Source organism: Miscanthus floridulus, chromosome 18, assembly GCF_019320115.1.
Source record: "Miscanthus floridulus cultivar M001 chromosome 18, ASM1932011v1, whole genome shotgun sequence".
NCBI lineage: Eukaryota > Viridiplantae > Streptophyta > Magnoliopsida > Poales > Poaceae > Miscanthus > Miscanthus floridulus.
Window position 1 is genome coordinate 90244410 of NC_089597.1, and position 24682 is coordinate 90269091.

The 24682-nt window shown below is 45.0% G+C and overlaps 1 protein-coding gene and 3 pseudogenes across 1 annotated transcript; 2 read left to right on the forward strand and 2 right to left on the reverse strand.

The window, feature by feature from the left end:
* The first annotated feature begins 712 nt into the window (after window positions 1-712).
* Window positions 713-9739, forward strand: LOC136519866 (PX domain-containing protein EREL1-like; annotated as a pseudogene).
* A 784-nt stretch (window positions 9740-10523) lies between these two features.
* Window positions 10524-13496, forward strand: LOC136519867 (uncharacterized; annotated as a pseudogene).
* An 898-nt stretch (window positions 13497-14394) lies between these two features.
* LOC136521561 (desmethyl-deoxy-podophyllotoxin synthase-like) lies at window positions 14395-17196 on the reverse strand (annotated as a pseudogene).
* A 147-nt stretch (window positions 17197-17343) lies between these two features.
* LOC136522559 (uncharacterized) lies at window positions 17344-19419 on the reverse strand. The gene is made up of 5 exons (XM_066516364.1): window positions 19093-19419; window positions 18560-18719; window positions 18270-18448; window positions 17984-18157; window positions 17344-17897 (listed from the first exon to the last, which is right to left on the reverse strand). The coding sequence occupies exons 1-5, from the start codon at window positions 19306-19308 to the stop codon at window positions 17811-17813; spliced, it is 816 nt and encodes a 271-aa protein (XP_066372461.1). The 5' UTR covers window positions 19309-19419; the 3' UTR covers window positions 17344-17810.
* Between the last annotated feature and the right edge of the window lie 5263 nt (window positions 19420-24682).

Sequence of the window (24682 nt, forward strand, 5' to 3'; positions counted from 1 at the left end):
TGTCCTTTTTGCTTGCTAAAACGATTCCACCCTTGTTTTACTAGATTCTGTTTCTAGCCTCTCCTATACATTATCGATAATATTTTGTCTAGTAATGTTTTTTAAGTGCAACAAGTTAAAGCAAGTTATATTTAAGTTATTCTTCATAAAAAAAGTTATGAAATTTTTAAAGCATATTTATTTTTACCAGCCATGTGCCGTGATTCTAATTCGTCACCGAGCCTGAGACTTTCAGTGAGAATTCTGGTTAAAAACACTTTGGAGAGCGAATTCGGATCTAACACGTTTTGGATCCTTGCATCTAAAATACAGCCAGCCAGACTACTTAATTGTTTATTTTGATGAGGATGGTTAATCTTCTACTAGGGTCTTATTTAGATCACTTCAAAGTTTTAAGTTTTTTCACTCTCTCTGTCACATCAATTTTTGGATGTATGCATAAAGCATTAAATGTAGGTAAAAAAAATAACTAATTGCACAGTTTGGTTGTAAATCACGAGACGAATCTTTTGAGCCTAGTTAGTCTATGATCAGATAAAGTTTGTCAAATACAAATAAAACGTATTATAGTGTTTAGATTGTAAAAATTTGCAATCTAAACAATGCCTAGGTTGCACAACATAGTAGAACAGTCTGACGGACTGACTCAATCCAGGGAACTCGTGGGCCGAGAGATCCAGATCCAACCGCACCACCGCTCCAAGCGACCGCTCCCGTCCAGCCGGCCCGCCCAGCTCGCACCACGGCGGTGGAACCAAACGTGGAAGGGACGGCCAAGGGCGGACGCTGCCTTGGCTGGCGTTGACAGTTAGATGCGACCGCGGGAGCGTCCGCCCGACCGCCACCGCGTCCGCCTCAGCGCTCCCCTCGCCTCCTCGGTTGCCTCTAATCTCCAGCCCAGTAGTGGAAGACTAGAATCGTCGGCGCGACGCCTCGGCAGATTCGTCCGCCCCGATCCCACCACCACCGTGCCCCGCGGGCGACGTCGGGCGGCGGCGATGGCGACGTCGTCGTCGTCGTCGGGGGCGGGGGCGCGCAAGAAGGCCCCCAGCCCCCCGAAGCACCGCCACGACGGCACCTCGCCGCTGCCGCTCGGCATGGACTGGAGCCCTCCCCCGAAGAGATGGGTAAGCGCCCGCCGCCCGCGACCGCCCTCTCGCATCTCTACTACCCAACCCCCGTCGAGCTGCGCCGTCCGGCTCGTCATGATCCATGTCCCGCTATGATCTCGGAGGCAGATGCGGTTCCCGCAGCCCGCCAGCTGCGTTGCTGCCTACTGGGGGACCGGCGATCCCACTTCAAGGGCTAGATTTGGTGCCGATTCGGTCCGTTCTGGAGATGTAGATGTGTTTTACTGTATTGTGGGTTGTCGATCATAAGCAGGCGTTTCCGACCTGGATTTTGCTGCAGCTGAGTAGCGTGTGCTAGTATTGGGTCCAGGTATCAAATGTGCAGGTTGGGATCTGCAGTAAAATTCGCCAAAGTAGAGCGACCTACCCGATGTGCATGATTGCTGATTCAGTAACTTAGAGCTTTCCTTCGATTAGGGTTTTAGATTTCTCATGTTTAACTGGCAAACTGTAGAATATGGACTTGACACATTAGGGTGTGTTTGGTTGAGCTGTGGCTGTGGGAAAAAGCTGCTGTGGGCTGTGAGCTGTGGGAAAGCTGCTGTGGGCTGTGAGCTGTAGAAAAGCTGAAAGCTGTTTGGTTAAACAAGTATAAAATATACCTTCTATCTTTATCTCTCTTAACAACTATGGAAGAGCTTTTTATTCCACCAATTTCGAAAAGCAGAAAGCCAAAAGCCAAAAGGAGGGTCAAACCAGCTTTAAAAAATGTACTACGGAAAAGCAGCTGCTTCTGAAAAAGCAGCCTCCAAAAGCAGCCCCTTTGGTTGGGCTTTTGACTTTTAGGGCCAAAAGCCCAACCAAACGGACCCTTAGTTTACTCAGTGTGGGATTGGATGAGTCAATTCCAATTTTCTTCCTTCACTTTACTAGGGTTTTGGATTATGTATTCTCTTGCAAAGGGCTGATTATGTGTTTCCAGGTGTACTTTTGCTGAGCGGGATTGCAAAAATCAGATGTACCCAAGCTTCAAAAGATCGTTTGCCTCATTAGTCAGTAGCTGTCTTCTCTTCTGTGGAGTCTTGAGTGTAGCTTTGCTTACCTGGAATATAGGTGTCAGTTGTAATTTTGCTGGTTGATGGCTTGATCCTTTCCATGTTATCATTTAAATTTCTTCCTATGCTGTGCCTGTGATCACTACTGCCTGAAATAATTCTGCATGCTTGATGAGCAAAATTCACTAATGCACATACATATGTGGCAGAATTTCCATGAAAAGCTGTCCGTTTCTAACGGGTTTCAATTAATTAAGAAACATTTCATCTACTCACTATAGTATTTGTTTCAACACAACTCTGAAACTATCTATTGGTCAACGCATCTCATGGGCTCATTGCCTATTGACTGCATACAGGAGGGAAGGAACACCATATGGCCACATAACCCTCAAACAGGTTGGAGTTACTGTGTGATGATGCCTTCTTGGATCACTCAAACCCCTGAAACTGGTGTGACCGCTGATAGCTTTTTGAAATCTGTCGTTGTAAGTATTGTTTATCTTGTATGCTTTTTATTTCTTCCATCTTTGTCTATCCATGCCACAGATGACTTGAATACATTCATTTTAGTTCAATGTTATTAAGGCGTCGCTTTGTTGTCACTTAAGCGCCAAGGCGCTCCACGCGGGATGCCACAACAGACGACTTGCCTTAGATTCGTATGGCGTCCGCCTTGCGACCGTGGCGTCCAGAAATCTTGTCGCTTTGGCGTCCGATTAGCGCCAAATCGTGCGTGGCGGGCGCCATACAAGGGTCCAATTCTGGGCGGCGGGAGAAAGGGCGGGGAAAATAGCGGGCGCGCGGGAGAAACAGGAGCGCACAGAGAGAGCTGGCACGCTGGAGAAATTGGCACGTGCGGGAGAAATACAGCGCAGAGAGAGGAGCGCATGGGAGATCTGGAAGGGGAGACGGTGGCGGCTGTCGATCTGAGAGCACTGACCAGAGAGGAAGGGGAAGCAGAGGAGAGGGAGAGGAAGGGGAAGCAGAGGGGCGGAGGGAAGAGCAGAGCAGCACATCAGGAGGGGAGGGAAGCAGAGCAGGGCAGGGCATCCGGAGAGGGGCGGAGGGAAGCAGAGCAGCCACTCGTGCCGTCGTGCGGAGGCGGAATAGCAGTTTGGAGCGGCGGCGCTGATGGGGGTCGGGATAGGGACTTCGATGAAGCCACACCAGGAGGGGAAGGAGCATATGGGCTGCCTAGTGGGCTGGGCAAGCCCACTTCTTACTCGGCTCCTTTCTTTTTCTTTTTTCCTTTCCTTTTTTCTTCATTTACTGCTCTAAGCTGCTGTTTTTATTTTTTAATTAATTTCTTAAGGCGTTGCCTCGCCTCACGCTTTAATTGCTTAAGCGTAAGGCGGTAGTCAGTCGCCACACCTCGCCTTACCGCCTTGATAACCATGTTTTAGTTGCATTCCATTTGCCAATTGGAAAATGCAGTGTTTCAGGTATTCTCCTTGTTATACAACAAACAAAATTTTTATGTACCTGTAGAAAATAGAAAATGGATAAAAAGACTATTCCGCATTTATGACGCCAAAATATTTGAAAATTTTCTTTTAAGGACATCTCCATTTATAGTATTTAGACATCTTAATGTGTTATCAACTATATTTTTGAATGCCAATGTATTGCTAAGGTATTGCATGTTCTGCCAGTCTTTTTTTTTTGTGTCATGTGATTAATTGCAATCACAGGAAAAAAGGCACTTATCATTAATTCATGGGAATCTTAGTTTTCAATTATGTAAACTCTACCATTCTTGTTTTCCTGTATCTAAATTTAATGCCCATAAAGGACAGTTTTACAGGATACATGTCGGTATACAATCTCCAGAAGGCTTTAGCTCTAGCCATGGAATTCTCAGAAGGTTTAGTGACTTTCTGAAGCTATCTTCTGATGTAAGTGGAGGCAGTTGTTTCAGATATCCCAACTGTTGCCATTTGCTCTTTCAAATATTGAGCATCTTTAACTTGCAAGTTGCAATATTTTTCTTCCAGTAACTCAAAATGTGCTCACATTATCTGAGGGCACAATTGTTACTTAGCAATAATAATAGCTATGGATGTGCAGTTGTTCTGTGGTTTAAAAATATTGAACAAGAAATAGGGAAAACACATTTAATTTTGCAAGTCTTGAATAGCATTGACCTCTTTTAACAAAGCAGACATACTCCTTTTGAAAAATAACGATCCTTTGTTTTGACCTCGACTGGCCTGGTGTACTACTCAGGCTAACAGAAAATTTTAGAATGCAATCATCATGAAAGAATCACTTTGTAGCTCTAAGTATCCAGTTATGTTGAGAATGACTTAAAATGTGCACTAGCGAGCTGCTGGCGGTAAGTTTTAGAAATGCAGTCAACTGTAAGAATCACTGTGTAGGTAAAGGTAACTCGGTAATAACTTGAATGCACACCACACTGCAGAAACTTTACTGATGTAGCTACTTGTTACAGTGCATTACATAGATATGCAGTCATTCATCTTCAAGCACTTTTAGTTGCAATGTTCCATGTCTGTATTGGTGCTAGTTTGCACAATCCTTTAAATCTTTTTCCTCCCCGTTGGCCTCAAAATAATGATCTATGCTTTGTTCTGATGTAGACATGTTGGGTCATTTGCTACTTTATGATTTGGTTTTGATGTAGAACCTTGTGTTATGTAACTTGATGATTTCCTGAACATGATATGCCACTGATACTATGCTACTACATATTCATTTGCTTTTGATATATCATTTGTAACCATTTGCTTTTTTTGTAAGTTCAATTTTTTTCTTCTTATACTACAATACTCCTGTTCTTCAGCTTAAGAGCACGTTTCCCAGAAAAGATGTCCCATCGGCTCCTCCGAAGCATGCTTTCTTAAGAATAAATTCAAGCAGGTTGCTTCTAGAAGAGGTAAAATGCATCTTAAAACTCAATGTACTTTTGTTAATTTCCCCTTTTCCCTGTGTCAACTGGATGCTTTACGTGAAGTAGTATACTATTTCGTGTTCTGCTTCTTGGACCTATCTCAAACTGTTATGCTTGCAGAGAAGGCATGCATTGGAGGAGTGGATGCAAAAGTTACTTTCTGACATTGACTTGTCAAGAAGTGCTCCTGTTGCTGCTTTTCTTGAGCTTGAAGCTGCTGCACGTTCGTGTATGTGCTACTTTAATTATATTTTTCTTAACTGTATATTATTCACTGTCTTCATTGTGCATGTTAAATATGTTAGCAGAAAATTTGATTATACTGTTATACTAAATTTAGATTTCCAAGAACGGAATGGGCGTCCTTCTGAAGTAGGTTCTTCTGCAAAGAGCAGTATTGACTCTTCTCCACATTCTGATGGACCTGCTTCTGGTTCTCTTGCTGAGTCCAATCAAATAAATCATGCTCTTACTCATGGTAGCAGTCTGACAGGAGCAACTGGTAATGGTGTGCTTGGAGAAGCTATCTTAGATCAGTCTGATGAGCATGTTAATAGTGGCTTGAATCACAGGAAAGGGAACCTTCTATTGAAACATGATGGTAGAAATTGGTTCAGTAGCGTCTTATAGGGGAGTTGTAGAAGAGGACCGTGATTCTAATCCCGGCCATGCTCGGAAGGACTCTGTTGAAAGTATTGGGAGTGATTTGAGTTCTTTAAGAGGAAGTGAATTATCTGTTCCAGGGGCTAGTAGTTCCCTTTGGGATGGTGCTGTGGTGGATGGACATATTAGTCAAACAGAACATCTTACTGGTTTGGATATGCATCTTTTGTATGATATGGATGCACAAGTCATCCTTCCAAATGATCAAAAACAGAAGTTGACTAGACTTTTGATCACAATGCAACGAAGAATAGGGACAGCAAAAACTGATATGGAGGATCTCATAGCACGACTAAATCAGGAAGCAGCTGTTAAAGAATATCTTACTACAAAGGTATTTCTTTGCTTTTCATGTTAATGACTATGGCATCTAGCTCTACTTAGTAATTACAGGTTCATGCTTAATAAAAACAAAATGCACTTTCAATTTCCATGTTGTGTTTAAGACTGTATGGTTCTCCAAGTTACTTTGTTTTGTTGTTTTGTGCATTCTTAGTTGTACACTCAATGGATTTGCGTGTATCATTACCATTCTGTGGATTCTAGGCTCTGTTTGATAATTATGATTTGTAATGTAGGTTAAAGATTTGGAGGTTGAATTGGAAGCCACAAAGCAAAAAGGTAGAGAGACACTACAACAAGCTATCCAGGCTGAAAGAGAGAGGATTACCCAGATGCAATGGGATATGGATGAGCTCCGTAGGAAGTACTCTGAGATGGAGTCAAACCTGAAGACTGAACAAGTCTGTTTTTCCCACTGTTGTTGTGGCTTAGTTATTTTACTAGCCATATGAAGGTACTGATTATGTCTCTTTATAATTTGCAGAATGAGAAAACTCGTGCGGAGTCAGAGAAAACAACTGCTAGTGGTGAAAATGAAACATTACTTGAAGAATTAGAAATTAAACAAAAAGAAGTCGAGAGTTTGAAACAACGTCTTGTAGAAGCTGAGGCAAAGTCTAAAGCAGATAAGAAAGTTCTTGTCAAAGAGGTCAAGTCTCTTAGAAACTGCCAAACAGAGATGAAGAAAGTGTTGAATCAGTATCTTGAGGAGAAGACTGATTTAGAGGTATAGTGATACCTAATGCCTATCAAATTATAATGCCCCTGTTCCTTACATAGCTGTAGCAGTAGCAGTATCTGTTGTTTCTAGGAATACTTGTTTGCTCTTACTGGCAGCATATTCAACATTATTAGTGGCTTGCTAGACCAATTTGGCTAACTTCTCTTCCTGTTGCTTTTGTATCCTTCATTCATGCCACCTACCCTTGGACTTTAGCTTAAAATCCTACTGAACTGTAGCTATGTTCAACTTTGTGACCTTTTGAAACTGTTACATCCGCAAGACTTTTGTGATGATGCAAGACATCCTGGCCTTTTACCTTTCCATGACCCTTATGATTCATCCAACCGGCATTCTATTTGGGAAGACTATCATAAAACATTATGCTTGCTAGATGATAAGATGCTCTAGCATTAAAGAATGTGATTATTATCTTAAACAACAAACACATGAGCTATTGGTTTTGTGTCAACATCTCCATGTGTTTTGTTTTGTCAAACTTGGATGAATAAAGTTCCTTCTATGAAGCCAGGAAAGAGCAATAAGACTGATTTGTACCTAAGATGATCAAGCACACAATCAATTTTTTTTTAATATTTCCATATCTCTTGTCTAACTTGGATGGATAAAGCTTGATCTGTTTATGCAAGCTATGATTTTGGGAATTAGGATTTAGTGCTGCTCCTTCAATTAACTGCATGAGCTAGCCTGGAGAAAGGGGAAGAGTCTTTTTATGCATGCTAACATATTCAAATCAATTAATCACTTATGATTTTATTTTCACTCTTCGTAAATCCATGCTTCTGTCTGTGCACTCAAAATGTCTGTACTCCGTAGTTCGAATTCTATGCAATCAGTTTATTTTCCTGATTTTTAATGTTTTTTTTTTTTGTTTCAGAGAGTTATTAATAGAGAGAAACAGAGGTCAGCACATACAAAGTTATCCCGAGTGAAAATTCTTCACGAGTGCCGACTGCTGCGGGAGCGTCTACAGGAATGCAGTGCTAAATTTCTAGCAGAAGAACAAGATAACTTAACTATTGATCCATCATCCTTGCCTGATGCATTAGATCTTCTAGCAACATCAGACAATAGAATACGCCTACTCGTTGCCGAGGTAAACTTGAAATGTGATGGTAAATTAATATCATTTTTTTTTCCAACGGGCCTGCTTGGCCAAACTCTAGTTTTTATATTCTTAGAGGGCAGCCAAAGTTACGTGGTACAGCTCCAACTCCAATAAATTTGGAGTTTGAGCAGTTGAGTTGTTTTGGAAATAAGTGCTTCTTTTGTTTCTTGGAAATACAAAAAAGAAGTGTCCTATGGATAATTTAGAATGCTATTCAAGATCATGACATTTGTAATGTTGGTTTATCCTAACACAGAATACTACCTCCGGTTGTTAATACTTGATGCTCCAACAGCATGTTAATACCTGCAGCTAGCTCATTATCCTAGTCAGGAAGATCAACTATTCCTGACTGGGGGGAGTATTATCTAGTTCAGTTTTTTTTGTCAATTTGAAGATCACTTGAATTTCCCAACTTTTGCATTAGAAGGCCCTGAACTCCTCTTCTCAATTTATCATTTTTATCTTGGATCTGAAGCTGGAGCAGCCTTTGTAATAATATCATTATTTCAGCATTCTCTTCTTGAACCTAGACTGTTTTTAGTGTTCTAAGGGAAGTTGGAGAAAACTACCCTATCAAGGTCCCAACTTTAGAATTATTAAGACGAATGACAAGTTTATGGCACTTAGTTCTGTAACCAGGCTTGCACATTGTGTTGGTAGCTCCTGTTTAGAATTATTCCCTCCTATGAATCCCTTCTTTGTAGAAGTAGGGACAGACTTTTTCTTCTTTGGGTTCAGCTAGAGTTTGGAGTTTGAGCCATATATTATTTTACCTTGGTAGTTACAGTGCATAGTATGTTTTGATTTAGAGAGGAAGAATATTGTTCACACTGGAATGCAATTTTCATGGATGTACACTCCACTACAGTTTTAAATATACTTTATATTAATTCTACTAATTTTAAATGTGGATATCTCTACTAATAAATCTATGCTCTGCATTGCTCTCTCCAGGCTCAACTTGTAGCACGAGATGATGAACAAGGCTCTTCTGATGATGGCGACAATTCTGATAGTAGATCCTCATTAACTATGAGCAGTGAAGATACAAAAGTTACTGATGAAGATACAACAAAAATGCTTTCTGATCTGCTCATTGACAATGCGCAGCTGAGGACTACGCCTCAATGCTGTCATCCGCAACGCTGTAAATACTGCCGTGAAGCCAGAGAAAGAAGGTAGTGGCGAGGTTCTCCCCAAAAAGACAGTCCTTAACTGGTTGTTAGACAGATGAAAAACACCGATGTATATTCCTGTGTATTAGATCTTCAGACTTATGCGGCTTGATCAAAATTATATGATGAGCATACCTATAGTGCCAGAGTAGCATCGGGATAAACTTTCCCTGGGAAGGAGAGCCTGGAAGCGTGCGTGTGTTGCTGTTGTACTGTTCATTTATACATGGAAGTCCGGAGGATAGTAATATTTAGTGGGGTTGTCACATTGCATTACAGTGGCGAGGGCAGTCAAAGCTTTGCTAAGCTGTGGAGCAGCTCGCAATTGGGGTTAGACTGATGGAGAACACAATAGCCTAGCCCCCGGTTTTGCACCATATATATATATATATATATATATATATATATATATATATATATATATATATATATATATATGTAATTAAAAAAACCTGGTGGGATACCTATATGTAGAGATTTTACTGGCTCTCAGCCGGTGAATCTCTAGCATGACTGTACACAGTGAAATCACTCTAGACCAATCTTCTTCTATGGACGGTTAAAATGCCAATTCGATTTTTTTTGTTTTGTTTTGTTTTAAGGAGTGTTCCACACTTCAGAAATGAGTGCTCGACCTTTCAAAAAAGCGTGTTCTTGTCCTGGAGTATTCCACTGTCATGGCCTCGTCTGGGAAAGGTGAAAATTACAGATTCCTGTGAAATTCTTTCTTTATATTTTCATTGAAATTATTGCGTCCATAGCTCGAAGATCCATATGGGACGTCAAGTCCTCTTATTGCTTATGTCACGGTCTCAATGTCAGCGGTTGTGGCATAACAGAGCGTGGTCGGCTGGTCGCTACTAGGAAGATAAAGTCGTTTCTTTCGTATCTTTATCCGTGGCTCCTTGAAACAAATCATGCAGAAATTGACATGGATCACAGAATCATATAGCTTGATGAGCCAAATGGCTTGATTTTTGCGAGGAAGGCACTCTCTATATGAATATGAACATCACAATTTTCCCAGACCATTTTTACAGGTCACAGATTTATTTTCACGAAAAAGCACGCGAGTGGGACCGCCGGTAGTAAGGCAAAAAGTCCAATCCGGGCCCACCTGTCGCCCAAACAGCGCGCAGCAAAAGCAGCGAGCGGTGTGGACGCACTCACGTTCCACCGCCGGAAAAAGGACGCGCACATCACACGCAGCGAGACGCCAACGGGAATACGTAAAAATCCAACGTTAACGAGAGGGGGGAGAATGCAAAGTGCGAGATAAATACCCCTGCCACTGCGAGCACGAAGGCGTCAGGAACCCAATCCAACCCATCAGCCCGTCAGGACCCGGACCAGACCAATCAGGACCCGTCAGCACCGGCGCGGCGGCGACCAGGGCGCGGAGGCCGGAGGTTTGGGGGACCGGGACCGGCGGTCGAGGCCCAGCTGCTGCGGATCGCGTGGGGGGGAGGGTGAGAGGCGGCTGTCTGCCGGATGTCCCGCGGCGGCGGGGAGTAGGGCGACGGCGGCGGCGGGGATCGGCTGCGGCGGCGCGACGAGGCGGCGGCGGCGGCGCGGGAGGGCGGCGGCACCATGTCTGCGGTAGTCTGTGGCAAGAGGTCCTCCATCTTCAGCTGACGAGCTCCTCCCGCCGTCCCCTCCCTCCCCTCACTCCTCCCACCAGCCGGCGGCCAAGCGGTCCCGCCGCTCCCCCTCGCACCTGCGGCGGCTCCGACGGACGCCGACGGGAGGCGCTCGTCCACCATCTACTTGCGCTCTTCCCCGACATGGATCCCCAGGTCTGCCTCCACCGCTGCCTCACTTTATCCTTCCATGCCCCCTCCCATTTTCCCGATTTACTAGTGGGACCATTTTTGGTGGTAAGCCGACGAGGATTTGTTGTTTCTTTGTCAGTAAACTTGATGCCAGCGACCTTGTAATTTCCGATCTGACCTTGGGTGTGAAATCGGACATTATGGCGCCTAGGTGCTGAAATGGGGCTCCTTTTGTTCAATTAGTTTCATTTACTTCCACACTTGATATGAATCACACTTGATATGAATCTAGGCCTTAAGACTCTCAGTTGTCATTGTATTATCCTATACCATGCTTATATGCTTGCTTAGATGTTTGTGGTACTGTGAATGTTGAATTGTATTGTAGCATGGACTACCTCTTTTTACATTTGATTTGATTTTGAACATATTGGCACTGGAAATGGTTTGTTTCATAGGATTTCATTTACTGTTAACCTGTATCTGTTTTATTAACTATGCAAAGGATGGTCGACCAGAGATGGATGTGCTGTAGTTTCTGTGGCTCCTTTCTTTGGTAGCTATGCAAGTTGTGTATTGTAGCCAGTTTGAGCCTGTGATGTCCCCAGTAAGTAGACAATGAATTTATTCAATATATACATGATTTCCTTCATAGATGGAAATTTGCCCTCCTGCTGGATCCTGATAGATTGAATTACTTCTATGCAGTATGAGCTAGTTCTTTTTTGTATTGAATTTATACTTTACCTTCGAGTATTACATATGCAACACAGCTGACTATGTTTGTTCTAATTCTAAATAATTGTAGTTGCTTGAAAAAGCTCTGGAAGCATCTGGAGACGACTTGGATTCTGCAATAAAGAGTTTGAATTTGCTGCGCTTAGAGTCACAAGAGGCTATCTTGTCATCAACTGGTTTCCAACCTGAAAATGGTCAGCATACAGAAATTCAGCCTTCCGTTGAAGGTTAGTTTTCTACCAGAGACTACTGTTTTCCCATTCATATAGCAACAGTTGTACATCCTCATCCATGTAGTTCTATTACTTAATAATAGTCACCTGCAAATGATTCAATGGGAGTGGTTCTCGGTACCCCAACTGAATTTTTTCCTCCAATTTTATTCAGAACTATAGTATTTCACTATTTCAGGTTTCCTTAATTCATAAATTTGTTACTGTCATATATCTAGTCCATCAAATGCTGTTCAATTTCAACACATGTTTGTATCTGATTTTGTTGTTGTTGTTGTTTGTCTCCGATTTTTGTATAGAATTAATTATATATGTAGAATTGGATTGGCGGAATTTGACATATCTTAACCAAACCCTTTGCGTGCGCTCGCCGCACATTTGTATGGTCTGGCAAAGCTTACTTGTCTTATAGTTTTGGTGCTTTATCTGGTTTTGGTTTTAGCTATAGATATGTCAAAAGCAGGTCTGGTTAGTGGTTACACCTTTTCCTAATCCTAAATAGAATGTAAGGACATAGGGATTTCTATTTAGACAAGGTATCCTATTTCCAGAGGCTTGAATGACCCCCTCTCACAATAAACATATCCTACGTTGTCTCTGGCTTTACTTATACCTTTTTCCTGATATGACATCAAACCCACATTGTATTTGGTGGTAATTGGAATTTGTGTCAGCTAGGGTGGTGTTACTACCATAGTAAATGAATTGATTGCATCACACTTATTTCCTAACGCGTTATATTATTTTTCTTGGAAAGCAATGAAGCAGTTTCCAGATTGTATTGCTGTAGCATCATTTTTTTGCATTCCGTGCAGGTATTCCCTAACGGTGGTGTGGATACGGTTACAGAACATCCACCTACTGTAGATAATTACCAGACAAGTAATAATGGTTCCTGAATGGGTTGAGCTATTTGTCAGAGAGATGACAAATGCTTCTGACATAGATGATGCACGGGCTCGTGCGTCAAGAGCTTTGGAGGCTTTGGAGAAATCGATTGTAGAGCGTGCAGGAGCTGAAGCTACACAGAACCTGCATAAGGTACCCATGCGCTACTCACTACAACTTTTGGTTCCCTGTAGTATTGTCTAATTTGCAGAACGATAATAGTGATTGATTTTCCTTTGTGGGATAGGAAAACATGATGCTCAAGGAGCAACTGACTGTTGTTCTGCGAGAGAATGCTGTGCTGAAGCGGGCAGTTGCCATTCAACATGAGCGCCAAAAGGAGTTTGACGAGAGGTCTCATGAGGTCCAGAGCTTGAAGCAACTTGTTTTGCAGTACCAGGAGCAAGTTAGGACTCTGGAGGTGATATTCCTAGTCCTGTCTTCTACTATGCTTCTTTTCCTGTTGTGATATATCAACTGAAGAAACGTTTGGGGTCTGTGACCATACATTTGCAGATAAACAACTATGCACTCACAATGCACCTCAAGCAGGCTCAGCAGAACAGCTCCATACCTGGGCGTTTCAACCCGGATGTCTTCTAAGCATAGCTGCTGAGCTGTCTGCCCCAGATTAATAACATATGAAGATATTCTGTTTTACAAACTGCCCCTGAAATGGGGATACGGGATAGGTGGATTCACCGCCCATGGGTCCAAAATTTTCCACTTACAGTTTGATTTAAACGTGTTGCTTTCATGCAATTGGCTACCAAATATATTGTGTCTTTCCATTTTTCCGGGTATGGTTTATTTGATCCATGGCTTACATATTCGTCAGAGAAAGATTGCTATATCTCGTTGTAGGTCATTTTTTTTTGTAGAAAATGGAAAAAAGTTTGGTCCCTACGACCGCACTTAGCCAAGTTCTTACAAGCTGTCACAAGATTTTTAGCTAGTTATTAGTTCAAACGAACCACGATTTTCTTGGATTGTAGTCCCACGAGCAGTGCTAGCATATGCTCATTTAACCTTAGCTGGTTTCAATTTCACATAGCATTTCAATTCCTCTTGTAAGGGTTATGGGTTCACCCCATAGCAAGGTTCATCATATTATTACATGTTCATATGGGTGGAATCGAGCAGAAAGGAGTGGAATCAGACAGAAAAGGGGAGACAGCGAAGTGAAGTGCCGTGAAGCGGATATCATCCATAGGTTTTCTTGAGTGTAAGGCGTAAACATGTCGCTCGTCTAGGCTAGTCTAGGAAGGTAAGTGTCACACAAAGAATGCATAAGCGAAAGTATGCAGTAAGTAAAGAACTTGTCAGAGAGGGCAAACTTCGAAGATAAGGTGATCTATCCTGTGGTATTGGTTCTATAAAAGCAATTTCAGTCCATGTCGGAGCTCAACCAAGGTACACTACCGGTCAACAAACCTTCCTCACATGTTGCGCTCGCCACCAAGTCTCCCGTCAACTAAGGCACGCCGTAAACCACATTGGCTCACCACCCACTCTTTCGGTTAGCTTAGCGTCGTCTTCGCTAAAGATTTTCACCACCAAAGTAGGGTCTCCTCGTCCCCTTATGCAAGTCGCTGTTGCTCCAAACCAAGCACGGAGGATCGACACCGGATGGCCACCAAGGAGAAGGTCACAAAGACCTCTAAGTGCTCTGACTCACCAAGATTACAATGGCATAATAGCCAAATATCTCAAAGCCCTCAAGCTCTAAGGCCTAAACAAGCACTAGTCACTCTAATTGCTCTAATGATGCCTTTGATATAATCACTAAGTTCTCATATGAGGTTGCAACTATAGCATACTCCTTAATCTTCTAGTCTCCCACCCTTGAACGCCGATTGGAGGATATAAATAGCCCCAAGAAAATCTACTAGATGTTGCTCCAACGATCACATTGGATTATCTAAAAGCTTATTCTCTAAATAAATTCAAATATAAGCTCTCTCTCTTCAATAATCCACATTACCACCTTCGTTTAAAAATTGATTCCAATGTGTAGAGTTTGGCATCCTTGCTTTGAATTTGAGTTTGACGTGTAGAGTTTTGTGATATATAAACCTAGTGAGAATGTTAAAAATAATCCTCAGTACCTCATAGCCACCTTCATTTAGACTTAAATACTCCATTCGATATAGTTTATAAGACGTAATATGATATGACACGGTCTCTGAAAGTACATTTTGACTATTTATGTTACATTATATTGTCTATGATTGTAAACTTATAATTATTGGATATATTATATTTAATTACAAATCTAATAGTGTCAAGTTTGTACTACAACAGTTACAATTTTGTTGACCAAACTATTGGTCACAGATTGTGCACCTTATACGCTGAATTGGAGGAAGTATATTGGTAGATGTGGCATTTGTATTCTTGCATCGATTATACGAGTCGGTGTGTTTGTTTTATCTCAATCTTTAAGAGGTTGAATCTTTTATCAGGAACCGAAACAAATACTAGTCAGCCTTTTTTTTAATAATAACAGGAAACCTTCACCTCCTACTCCAAAATCCCAAGCATTCAGAAAAATCTACACATTAGGAACAGGAACGCGTACGGTGGCTTGCAGCCACAGGTCGTTCTTCCTCCTCGCCGTGATCCCGAGCCCTTCGGCCATGTCCAGCTCCTCCGGCGCAGCGCCACCGGGGAGCGCCCAGTCGAAGTGGAAGAGGAGGCTAGCGAGACCGAGCTCCATGACGGCGAGGCCAAGTGCTATGCCGGGGCAGATCCTCCGTCCGGCGCCGAACGGCACGAACTCGAAGTCCGTGCCCCTGAAGTCCACCTCCGCCCTGGCGCCGCCGTCCTCGAACCTCTCCGGCCTGAACTCCTCGGCGTCGGGGCCCCAGCTCGCGGCGTCCCGGCCTATCGCCCAAGCGTTGACCAGCACCATGGCACCCCTGGGCACGTCGTACCCGAGGACGCCGCGCGTCTCCTCCTGGCACTCACGCGGGAGGAGCAGCGGCACTGCAGCGTGCAGACGCAGAGTCTCCTTAATGACCAGCTGCAGGTAATGCATCTTTGGCAGAGCGTCCTCCGGCACGCTGTTGTGGCCGGCGAGCACGCGACGCACTTCGGCCTGCGCCTTGCGCAGCTCCGCCGGGTGCCGCATCAGCTCCGCCATGGCCCACTGCAGCGTCGTCGACGTCGTCTCGCTCCCCGCGCTGAAAAGATCCTAAGTGCACGACGCCCCGTCCGAAAAATACTATCTTGTCAATGTCGTCGGAGTGACGATCGTCGAACACACTGCAAAAGGGGGACGTAATTTCGCCGAACACGTTGGGAGAGAGAGAGCTGAGCTTACAATGATCACGGCGCGGATGGTGCCCATGTCGAGGGGGGCCTGCAGGCCACCGTCCTTCTGGATTCCTCAGCAGCACGTCAAGGAGGTCGTCCTCGTCGTTTCCAGCACCGGCCGCCCGCTTCTCCTGGTGCTCCGCGATGACGCCGTCCATGAGCCGTGTCATCTCGCGGTGGTGCGCTTCCGCGGCGCGCGCCGCCCCGCTGAACGCTCGCGCGAGCCTGGACGATGGGAACACGTCGGCGAGGCTGAACCCGGCGGCCACCCTGACGCCCTCGTCCAGCTTCTCCAGGAACGCGTCGCGGTCCCTGATATGGCCGCCCACCACGGCGCGCACGACCGCGTCGGTGACGTACGTGGCGAGGAGGGCGCTGACGTTCACGGGCTTCGACAACGACGACGACGCCGACGCGACGGACGCGACGAGGCTGGCGGCCTCGGCCTCGCGCCCACGGCGGAGGGACCGCACGCGCCGCGCGCTGAGCAGCTCGGTGACGCAGAGCTTGCGGAGCAGGCGCCAGTGCTCGCCGTGCGGCGCGAACGCGACGCCGAGGCCGTCCCGGGTGAGCTCCCGGAGGGTGGCGGTCCGGGGCCGCGTCGCGAACGCGGCGTCGTGTGTCCTCATGACCTCCCGGGCCGCGTCGGGCGACGACGCCACGACGACGGGGAGCTCGCCTAGGCGGAGCAGCATGAGCGGGCCGTGCCGCCTCGCCAGGTCACGCATGGCGCGGTGCGGGAGCGCGCCCACGAGGTGGTGCAGGCTGCCGATGACCGGGAGCTGCCATGGGCCGGGAGGCGGTTTATTGCCGCGGTTGCGTCGCCGGAGCTTGATGACGATGAGCGGCAGCAGCAGGATCGCTGCCCAGAAGAGGTAATGGTAGGATGAATGGAGTTCTTGGTCCATGATTTCGGTTGCATCTCTGATTGTTCCTCGAGGTCTAGTAGTAGTACATAGTAGAGTAGAGTTCGTTCAAGTGTAGTGCTAAGACGATTCTAGTCGGCAAAACAAAATTCCATGAAATGAGATGCCGCGTGGACCAGCATTTTTTAAGGAGTAGGTGAATGGCGATGCGAATTATACTATGGAGATCAGATCTAGAAGCAATGTGGTGTAAATAATGTCCACGGAGAAGATAAAACGACGCCGAATAAAAATACAAATACAAATTGTTTATTATGTGCTCCAATGTTAAAGGTGCTTATAATTGGTTGCTAGCTACCAGAATCTTGCCATAATAAGTTTAGATTGGTGATGCTTCTTCTTAGAAGAAGGTTGAAGCTGGAATTTTTCCATTATCTAAAAAAACGCTGGTTGCTAGCTGTAATTCAAAACCCATAAGCGCCCATCAAAACATCTCCACTGGTGCTGGCTACCAATTCTCAACAAATCATATTTGGGACTGAGTACTTCCGGCTTGATGGGGAACAGTCTCAATTCGATCAATAATTTAAAACAAATGGTACATGAATATTTGAACTCTGTCAAATTTTGCTCGCTTGCATCTAGAGCAACTATAATCTAAGAGAATCCACACAAACTAATTGCAACACGTAAACATGTCCTTTCTTTCATTGTCTCCCTCTACAGACAATCCAGACTAACATAAACTAATTGCAACACCACATGGACATGTCCTTTCTTTGGTCATCTTTCTTCTCCTTAGCTGGAAGAGAGAAAAAGATATTTTGCAGTCTCAGGATCTTGTGGATTAAGCTCCAAGCTTGACTCGTAAGTTGTAGCAGCAGTATAATTAGAGGACATGTCCTTTCTGACAACCGTATCGATTAGAAGACATCTGGATTGCGATGCCAATAGGTGTTTCTGCATTGGTTCACATTTTGAAGATGAAATGACAAGGCATTGTTCTTCTCCTGGATGGTAAGGATGAGAAGGTTAGTACTAGTAGGTAAGATAAAATACAGGTTAAGCATTATAGCAATGATTTCACAGAACCTACCTCTAACGCCTTTATCTGCTTCTGGTACTTCTCGAGAATCTGGTTGAACTGAGATCGCTCCTGCACCATCTCTTGATACTCCTTGAGTCGGTTGTGCTGTATGAGGAATGCACGCTTCAGGACGCCGTTCTGGTGGAGCAGGGATCCCAGCATCTGCTTCACTATCTTGTGCTCCTGGATTGACAACAATAATTCAGGTCAGCTTGGAAGGAAGGAGATAAGCATTATTGAACATGGTTCATAATAATATAATAAAGAATCATTTAACTTTAGGCAATCTTGATACCTTGTTCACTTTGCTCTTTTCATCTGGGCTACTCCTGACAGCAGATTTTTCCAACAGGTTGAGTATCTTGAAGGCGCGATTCTTGGCATCAGTCAAATCCGAAGCAGAGGACATCTCCTTGACAATGAGCTCAGCCCATCCAGAGCAATTGGTGGGAATGGTTTCCACTGTCAGGTCAACTGCAATAGCCATTGATGCAGTAAGGTTTAAGTTATCGGTAGCTGATTTAAATGATTAAATAAATTTGGTTGCATGAAAATAATATTGAGATGTTAAACATGGCTGCATACCATCAGATTCAGATAGGATGCTATCGCCTTCCTCGTTGTCAGATGGAACATGGTTCATGGCAGAAGCTGATTCTGTGCTTCTTTCTGCCAAATAACCTTTGTATGCCCTGATTGCAGCATCCAAGACATTTCCTGACGCTTGTAAATAGTTTTGTAGAACCTGTAAATTAAGGGGGAAAATGATTTTAGTTGCATAAACCCTAACCAGTAACAATTTGTGTAGGATAAGAAAACACATGACTGAAGATATTCATTGGCCAATTGGTCAGGACACCGATTTATGTTCGATGCATCGATTGAAATCCAAAAGGCACAGAATTTTCGAGTCAAGTTTATTAGATAGCATATTGTAATGATGTCGTCACGCTAGCAGCTAGCTAATTGCAGGACCTCGTTGGCTTGACCTCTCGCCTATAGGCGCGCTCTAAGCCTCCTGTTCGCCGTGATTGATTATTAGGACTAATAAAGCATCCATAAAGCATCCATGTATCAAATAAACTTTCTCAAACGCACACGTACGTACATGGACGCACCTGCGGATCCTCTCCGGGGAAGATGAGATGGAGCGCCTCGACCGGGTCGAACTCGAGCGGGAAGCTGAGGCCGAGGTCCGCGGCGACAATCGACGACGAGCACCGGCCCCGCTTGGTATGCAGGAGCGGCAGGTCGGCGGCGGGGAACGAGAAGGGGTCGTCGAGGAAGGCGGCTTCCGTCCCTCGCTTCCGGCTTGCCACGGCTGTCGCCGCCATGAGAGGGTGGATGTAGTAGGGATATGGTTCCGCCCGCGAGCTCCTTGGATTTTTCGGATTGATGATTGAATTCAAGGTGAAGCGGACGTTGTGGGAGTGATTTCACGGCCGCGCGCGGGGGGCGTGGATATATAGCGGTCGCGGCGGTCGGGTCGCGCGGAAGGCGAAGTCTTGGAGGACACGGCCGGGTTGCCGACTTGCCGTGCGATGGGACATCGACTCGATCGCGACCGTCCATGGGTCCCACCAGCTCGGACTTTTCGTGCATAACAACGGCACCGTCTCAGAGTTTCTTTTGGAATGCAGATCGGAGTTTCCTTTTTCCTAGACTACCAGATCGAGGCGTCCAAAGTTAAGAAAACCTATATGACGTCGCCTTTCTTCTCTCTTCCCTGTAGCCGACCAGCGAAGGCACGGACGCCATCGTGGCATCGTCCCGCCCGGCGGCGGCGCCACGACGTCGCGGACTAGCGAATCACGGGTGCGCCAGCAAACTGCGCCCCACAGCGCGAGCATCCCCGTGCGCCGTGCGCGGCATGTACACCATGCCGTCGCCCCGGCGGCCCGGCATATCGCCGGTCGGGTGGCATGCGGGCACCAGATCCGCCCGTTAGACATGTTGACCTGTTTCTGGTCCAGCCCAAGCCAGACATCAGCCCAGCAGAGGCCCAGTTATCAAACGGCAACAGTACCACGTTAACGATGCGAACTGCGCGACGCGTCAGCGCTTAGTCATCAGCCACGTCCCAGTGGGGTCTGCTAGTGGGCCCCACCCACCATAATCAAACCTAACGTTGACCAAGTCAACGTTCAACGTTGAGTGTGGGATCTACTGTGGGGCCCATTTGCCCGGCGACCGACACCGGCCATATAATTTTGCCAATCTATGGTTCTGCCACGTTTCATAACAATAGCATACCACGTGTCCATACTGATTACTGTTTTAGTAAAAAATGTTGGTGTTCAGAAGTTAGTAAACGGTAAAGCATATAATTTAAGCACAATTATCAAGAGAAACTAATATTCAGAAGTTAATAAATGGTAAAGCATATAATTTAAGCACAATTATGAAGAGAAACTAATATAAAAATATTACTGTAAATAGCCGGCCAAGGCTTTCGGCCAGCACCATCCACTTCACCCTGCGTAAAGAAGCATAACCCACATGGTAACACCTGTTCTGTGAACAACACTACGCGTAGCCACCACCACCATAACCGCTGCGGCAGGGGGAAAGTCCGGATAGGACTCGGGCGGCGTGACGGAGGTCTTGACCCGCACCGCCAGACCGTGCCCGCCACATGCACCAGGTTCGGCGAGGCCACGCGCCGAGAGGCCGGTGTCGAATCCGGTCAGGAACACCCGCGTGACCGGCGGCCCGCTCGGCCACGCCACGGCGAAGTTGCTGCGTCGGACCAGGGCGAGCCGCGGCTACTGCTCCCGACGACGGAGACGGAGGAGCACGCGCAGGCAGAACGAGGCGCAGGTGGCCAAGGGAGCTCCGTCCGGTCCCGCGGCCCCGCGTCGAGGAAGAAGACGGAGCTGCTGGTTCGTAAGGATGGCCAGGAGCATGCAGGCGGCTGACGCGGCGGGCCGGCTAAGCGCGCTGCGCCGGCTCCTCGCCGTGCTCCAGCCGCGCGGTCGTGCTCGCCGTGCTCCAGTCGTGCTCGCCGTGCTCCAGTCGTGCTCGCCGTGATGCCGTCGTGCTCGCCATGGTGCCGTCGTGCTCGCTCTGCCGTGTCCACCATGGTGCCACCATGCTCGTTCTGCTCGCCCTTCTCTGTCGTGTCCTTGTGCTCGCTGCCCACCACTTGTTCGAGAAAATGCCTAAAAGAGGGTAACCTTACCAACCTGCAGAAGAGGTAACCGTATAAAAAAGACCAGAGAACCAAACACACCCTAGTGCTAATCAGGCTTAGCTAGCACAGTCAACCCAATAATCAGGGGTTGGCCTGGTGAAAGCAGACTAAAACTGCCAAGCCAAGAAATTCGGCACTTGGGCTGAACTGCAGTCGTCGCTGGCCCGTGGGATCTGAACCTCGATCTGGACCCACCTGGCAAAGACACCATCGAACTAGGCAAGCCCCAAAACCCACCTGTTGATGAGAAAACCATAGTCCGTTCGATCTATCCCACATTTCTGGTGTCACCGACCACCAACCAAGGAGGCATGCCGCCGCCGCCGCCGGAGGACCCCGCGAGCCTCGTCCGCAAGCTCTGGTGCCGCCTCTGCTGTTTGCTCTGCTTGTACTGCTGCTTTGTATACTCTCTGCTCTGCCTCCTCGTGCTCTGCTCTGAACCTGATATTGTATACTCTCTGCTATGCTATGCTATGCTATGCTCTGTCTGCTCTGAATATGGCGTGTGCTCTGCTTTCCCAAACGAACATGGGCTCAAAAATTGGCAACAAACGAGGCATGTATGTGCTCCACTAGTATATAAAATTCTAGCTTACAACGCCTTACAATGTGTGTATGGCGTCGCCAGGCGACGCCACAAACGCCTAGGCGTTGTGAAGGGGGTCGGGCGCCTCGCCTCGCCGCGGCGCCTCAAAAACATTGTTCCATACACTTTTGTATATGTGCTCCTACCTATTCTTTATGAACCATTGTTGAAATTGTAAAGACGGGGTTCCTGACAACTTATCTAAATCTAGGCTCATCAGTTAGGGAGGGATTGATCAGCAGGATGTCATGGAAACCAAAAGAATTAATAACCTACACTAGCTTCTACGCTCCAGAGAATTAATCTCGTCATGCTTATGCATAGCTGATGATCTCAAATGCCTGACAATGCGACTTAATAGCAGCATAGAAACAGGAATGAAAACAGAGTTATTTCTAGTTTATATGGAGGTCTGAATCTGTCGTATGTTTGTAGTTTTGCTTTTAAGTATCTGCGTGTAGTGAGTTATCTTGGGTTGTTTAGTTAACTGCTGAGTAACAAATGTTCAAGCAAACATTAATTTCTCAATTAGTTGATTCTCTCTGTTTTTTTATAAAAAAAAATGTCTATGTTTCTGCAGCACTAGGATGTGCCTCCAGGGGTGAGAAACCTAGGGCTGGTTCAGCAAATGCATCGAAGACTCAAGTTGTGGGCACACGGTCTTCAAAATTAAAATCAAATCTTGGAGTGACTATGCTTCCCCTTGCCTGAAATTACTGGTGCTCAAGAAAATGAGCATATTGAATTGCTGTAATTTTCATATATGTCATTTTACGGCTGATATACTCTGATAGTTTGGTTAAGTTCTGTGGCTGAAAATGACTGTATTACTGCTAAACTTATTTACTGAATCAATACAATACCGCATCGTTGATTTTTATACTTTTCTTGTTCTTTTACCATGGAAAATTTGTATCCATAGTGGAAAGAAAGTCCATAGAAATATGGTTCTTGCCAGCTCTAGTCAATGTGTCATATGACTTGAGTATATCACCACTTAGGTTATCAGATTGATTCTACAACTCTGTTAACTAATTGATGAGTTAACTAGTTGATTCTACAACTTTGTTAAGTAGTTATATGATTCATATAATATGATTTCACGATTCTAGTAGTTATCATTCTAGTTTTGATGCGATTTCAAGTAACAACTTTGTTTGGTTTGGGGTCATTGTTGCCGAACTAATAATAGCATATGGCATAATGTTTCTATATTTTATGAGTTTTAAGAATTTTTTTCCTTGTAGTGTGCCTCGTAGAGATCCATGGGGCTAAAGTTTAGCCCACTTCTTTTAGTCATCTTTCAGCCCTCATGTATCCAAACAGGAGGGCTAAAAGTGAGGGTTAAACTTTAGCCCACCCCTTTTCCATTAGCCCCTCCGCTAAAGAGGGCTAAAAGTGGTCCTATGGGGCAAAAGACGCATATTACCTCCACCCATCCCTATGCATGGTTGTACATGGGTATTAATTAGGGGCAAATGGATCATGATATGGTACATGGGGCTAATCTTTAGCCCCTGGATCTAAACAGCCCCATGGGCTAAACTTTAGCCCCTTCATTCTAAGGGCTAATCTTTAGCCCTGGGCTAAAGTTTAGCTCCATGGATCCAAACATGGCCTAAGGTCTCGAATCCTCCGGATTTTGAGAATCTGGACAGGAGAAATCTCACAATCCTAGCATCTCATCCAAACAGCCTAGATTTTAGACGGATTTTAACTCACAGATTTTTAGAACATCGAAATCCAATAAAACTCTTAGGATTCTTTTTATCCGGATTCTCAGAATCTCTTGGGATTCGAACGACGCCTAATTTGATGCTCTGCAAGGACCTCCTCTTAGTAAGAAGTGAGGGAAGTGAGGGCATATTTGGCATAGCTTTATCTTTGAGATCCATTTTAGATGTAGTTTGTAGATTTAATTAGTGTGTATATGCATACATTAGCAAACGTTCCTGTGTGTTGCTTCGGGAACCCAATACGTACAGGAATCAGACTCTATATCATCACTAGACGCTAGTTGTTCTAACTCGTATGAGTATGGATTATAAGTCCGGGTCACATATAAGATAAGGAGAGCATGACCCAATATGTTTTAGAACCGAACTCTGTCTCGATCATCGCTAAACGCGAGTTGTTCTAATTTATATGATTAGGGGTCATGAGTCCAAGTCACATACAAGACACAGATGGCGTGAGTGCAGTTTGAGGACTAAAAGAAGGGAGGGCGTGAGTGTAGTTTGAGGACTAAAAGAAGGGAGGGCGTGAGAAACTTTACACCATCCGAATAGTTAGGGGAAGATGGACAAAAAAAATAGGGATGGAATTTTGGCTCTTTAATATTACTAGCAAAAATACCCGTGTGTTGCAACGAGAGAAAAGAAAGGTATAACGTTATCTAAAGCCTTGACATCTATGTGTTTTTTTTGTCTTGAAAGCTATAGTTTTTATATTTATTTACATCATTATATTTTTATGGCAATCGACATTGTGCTAAAATATACCTAAATAGTTTTAAGTCAATTTATTTTCTTCTACTTAAGCAATCAATTGCATTTATGACATAGCGCGGAGACTCTCTTACGAACACGAAGGTCAGGGGCACACGTCACTCTCAATTATAGCATCAAAGAATCAACAAATGCATTTGAGCATACTGCATACCAGGAATTTACATATGATATAAACACTTCATCATACAACTTTTGTTAAAAAAGCCAAGACCAATAGCACACAATTAATTAATGAAGAATATCACCAGTGAAGCAGTTTTTTTTTACTTCAACTCTACAAGCAGCTCCAGTGATGGAGATGAAGCTGTTTTGGTAAAATATTTGGTCAAACAACTCCTTATGGTAGGTAAAAACCGTAAAATGTTCATAATACCCTTTCTTTTCTTTTCTTTCTTTTTTTATCTACTTTTTCTTTTTTT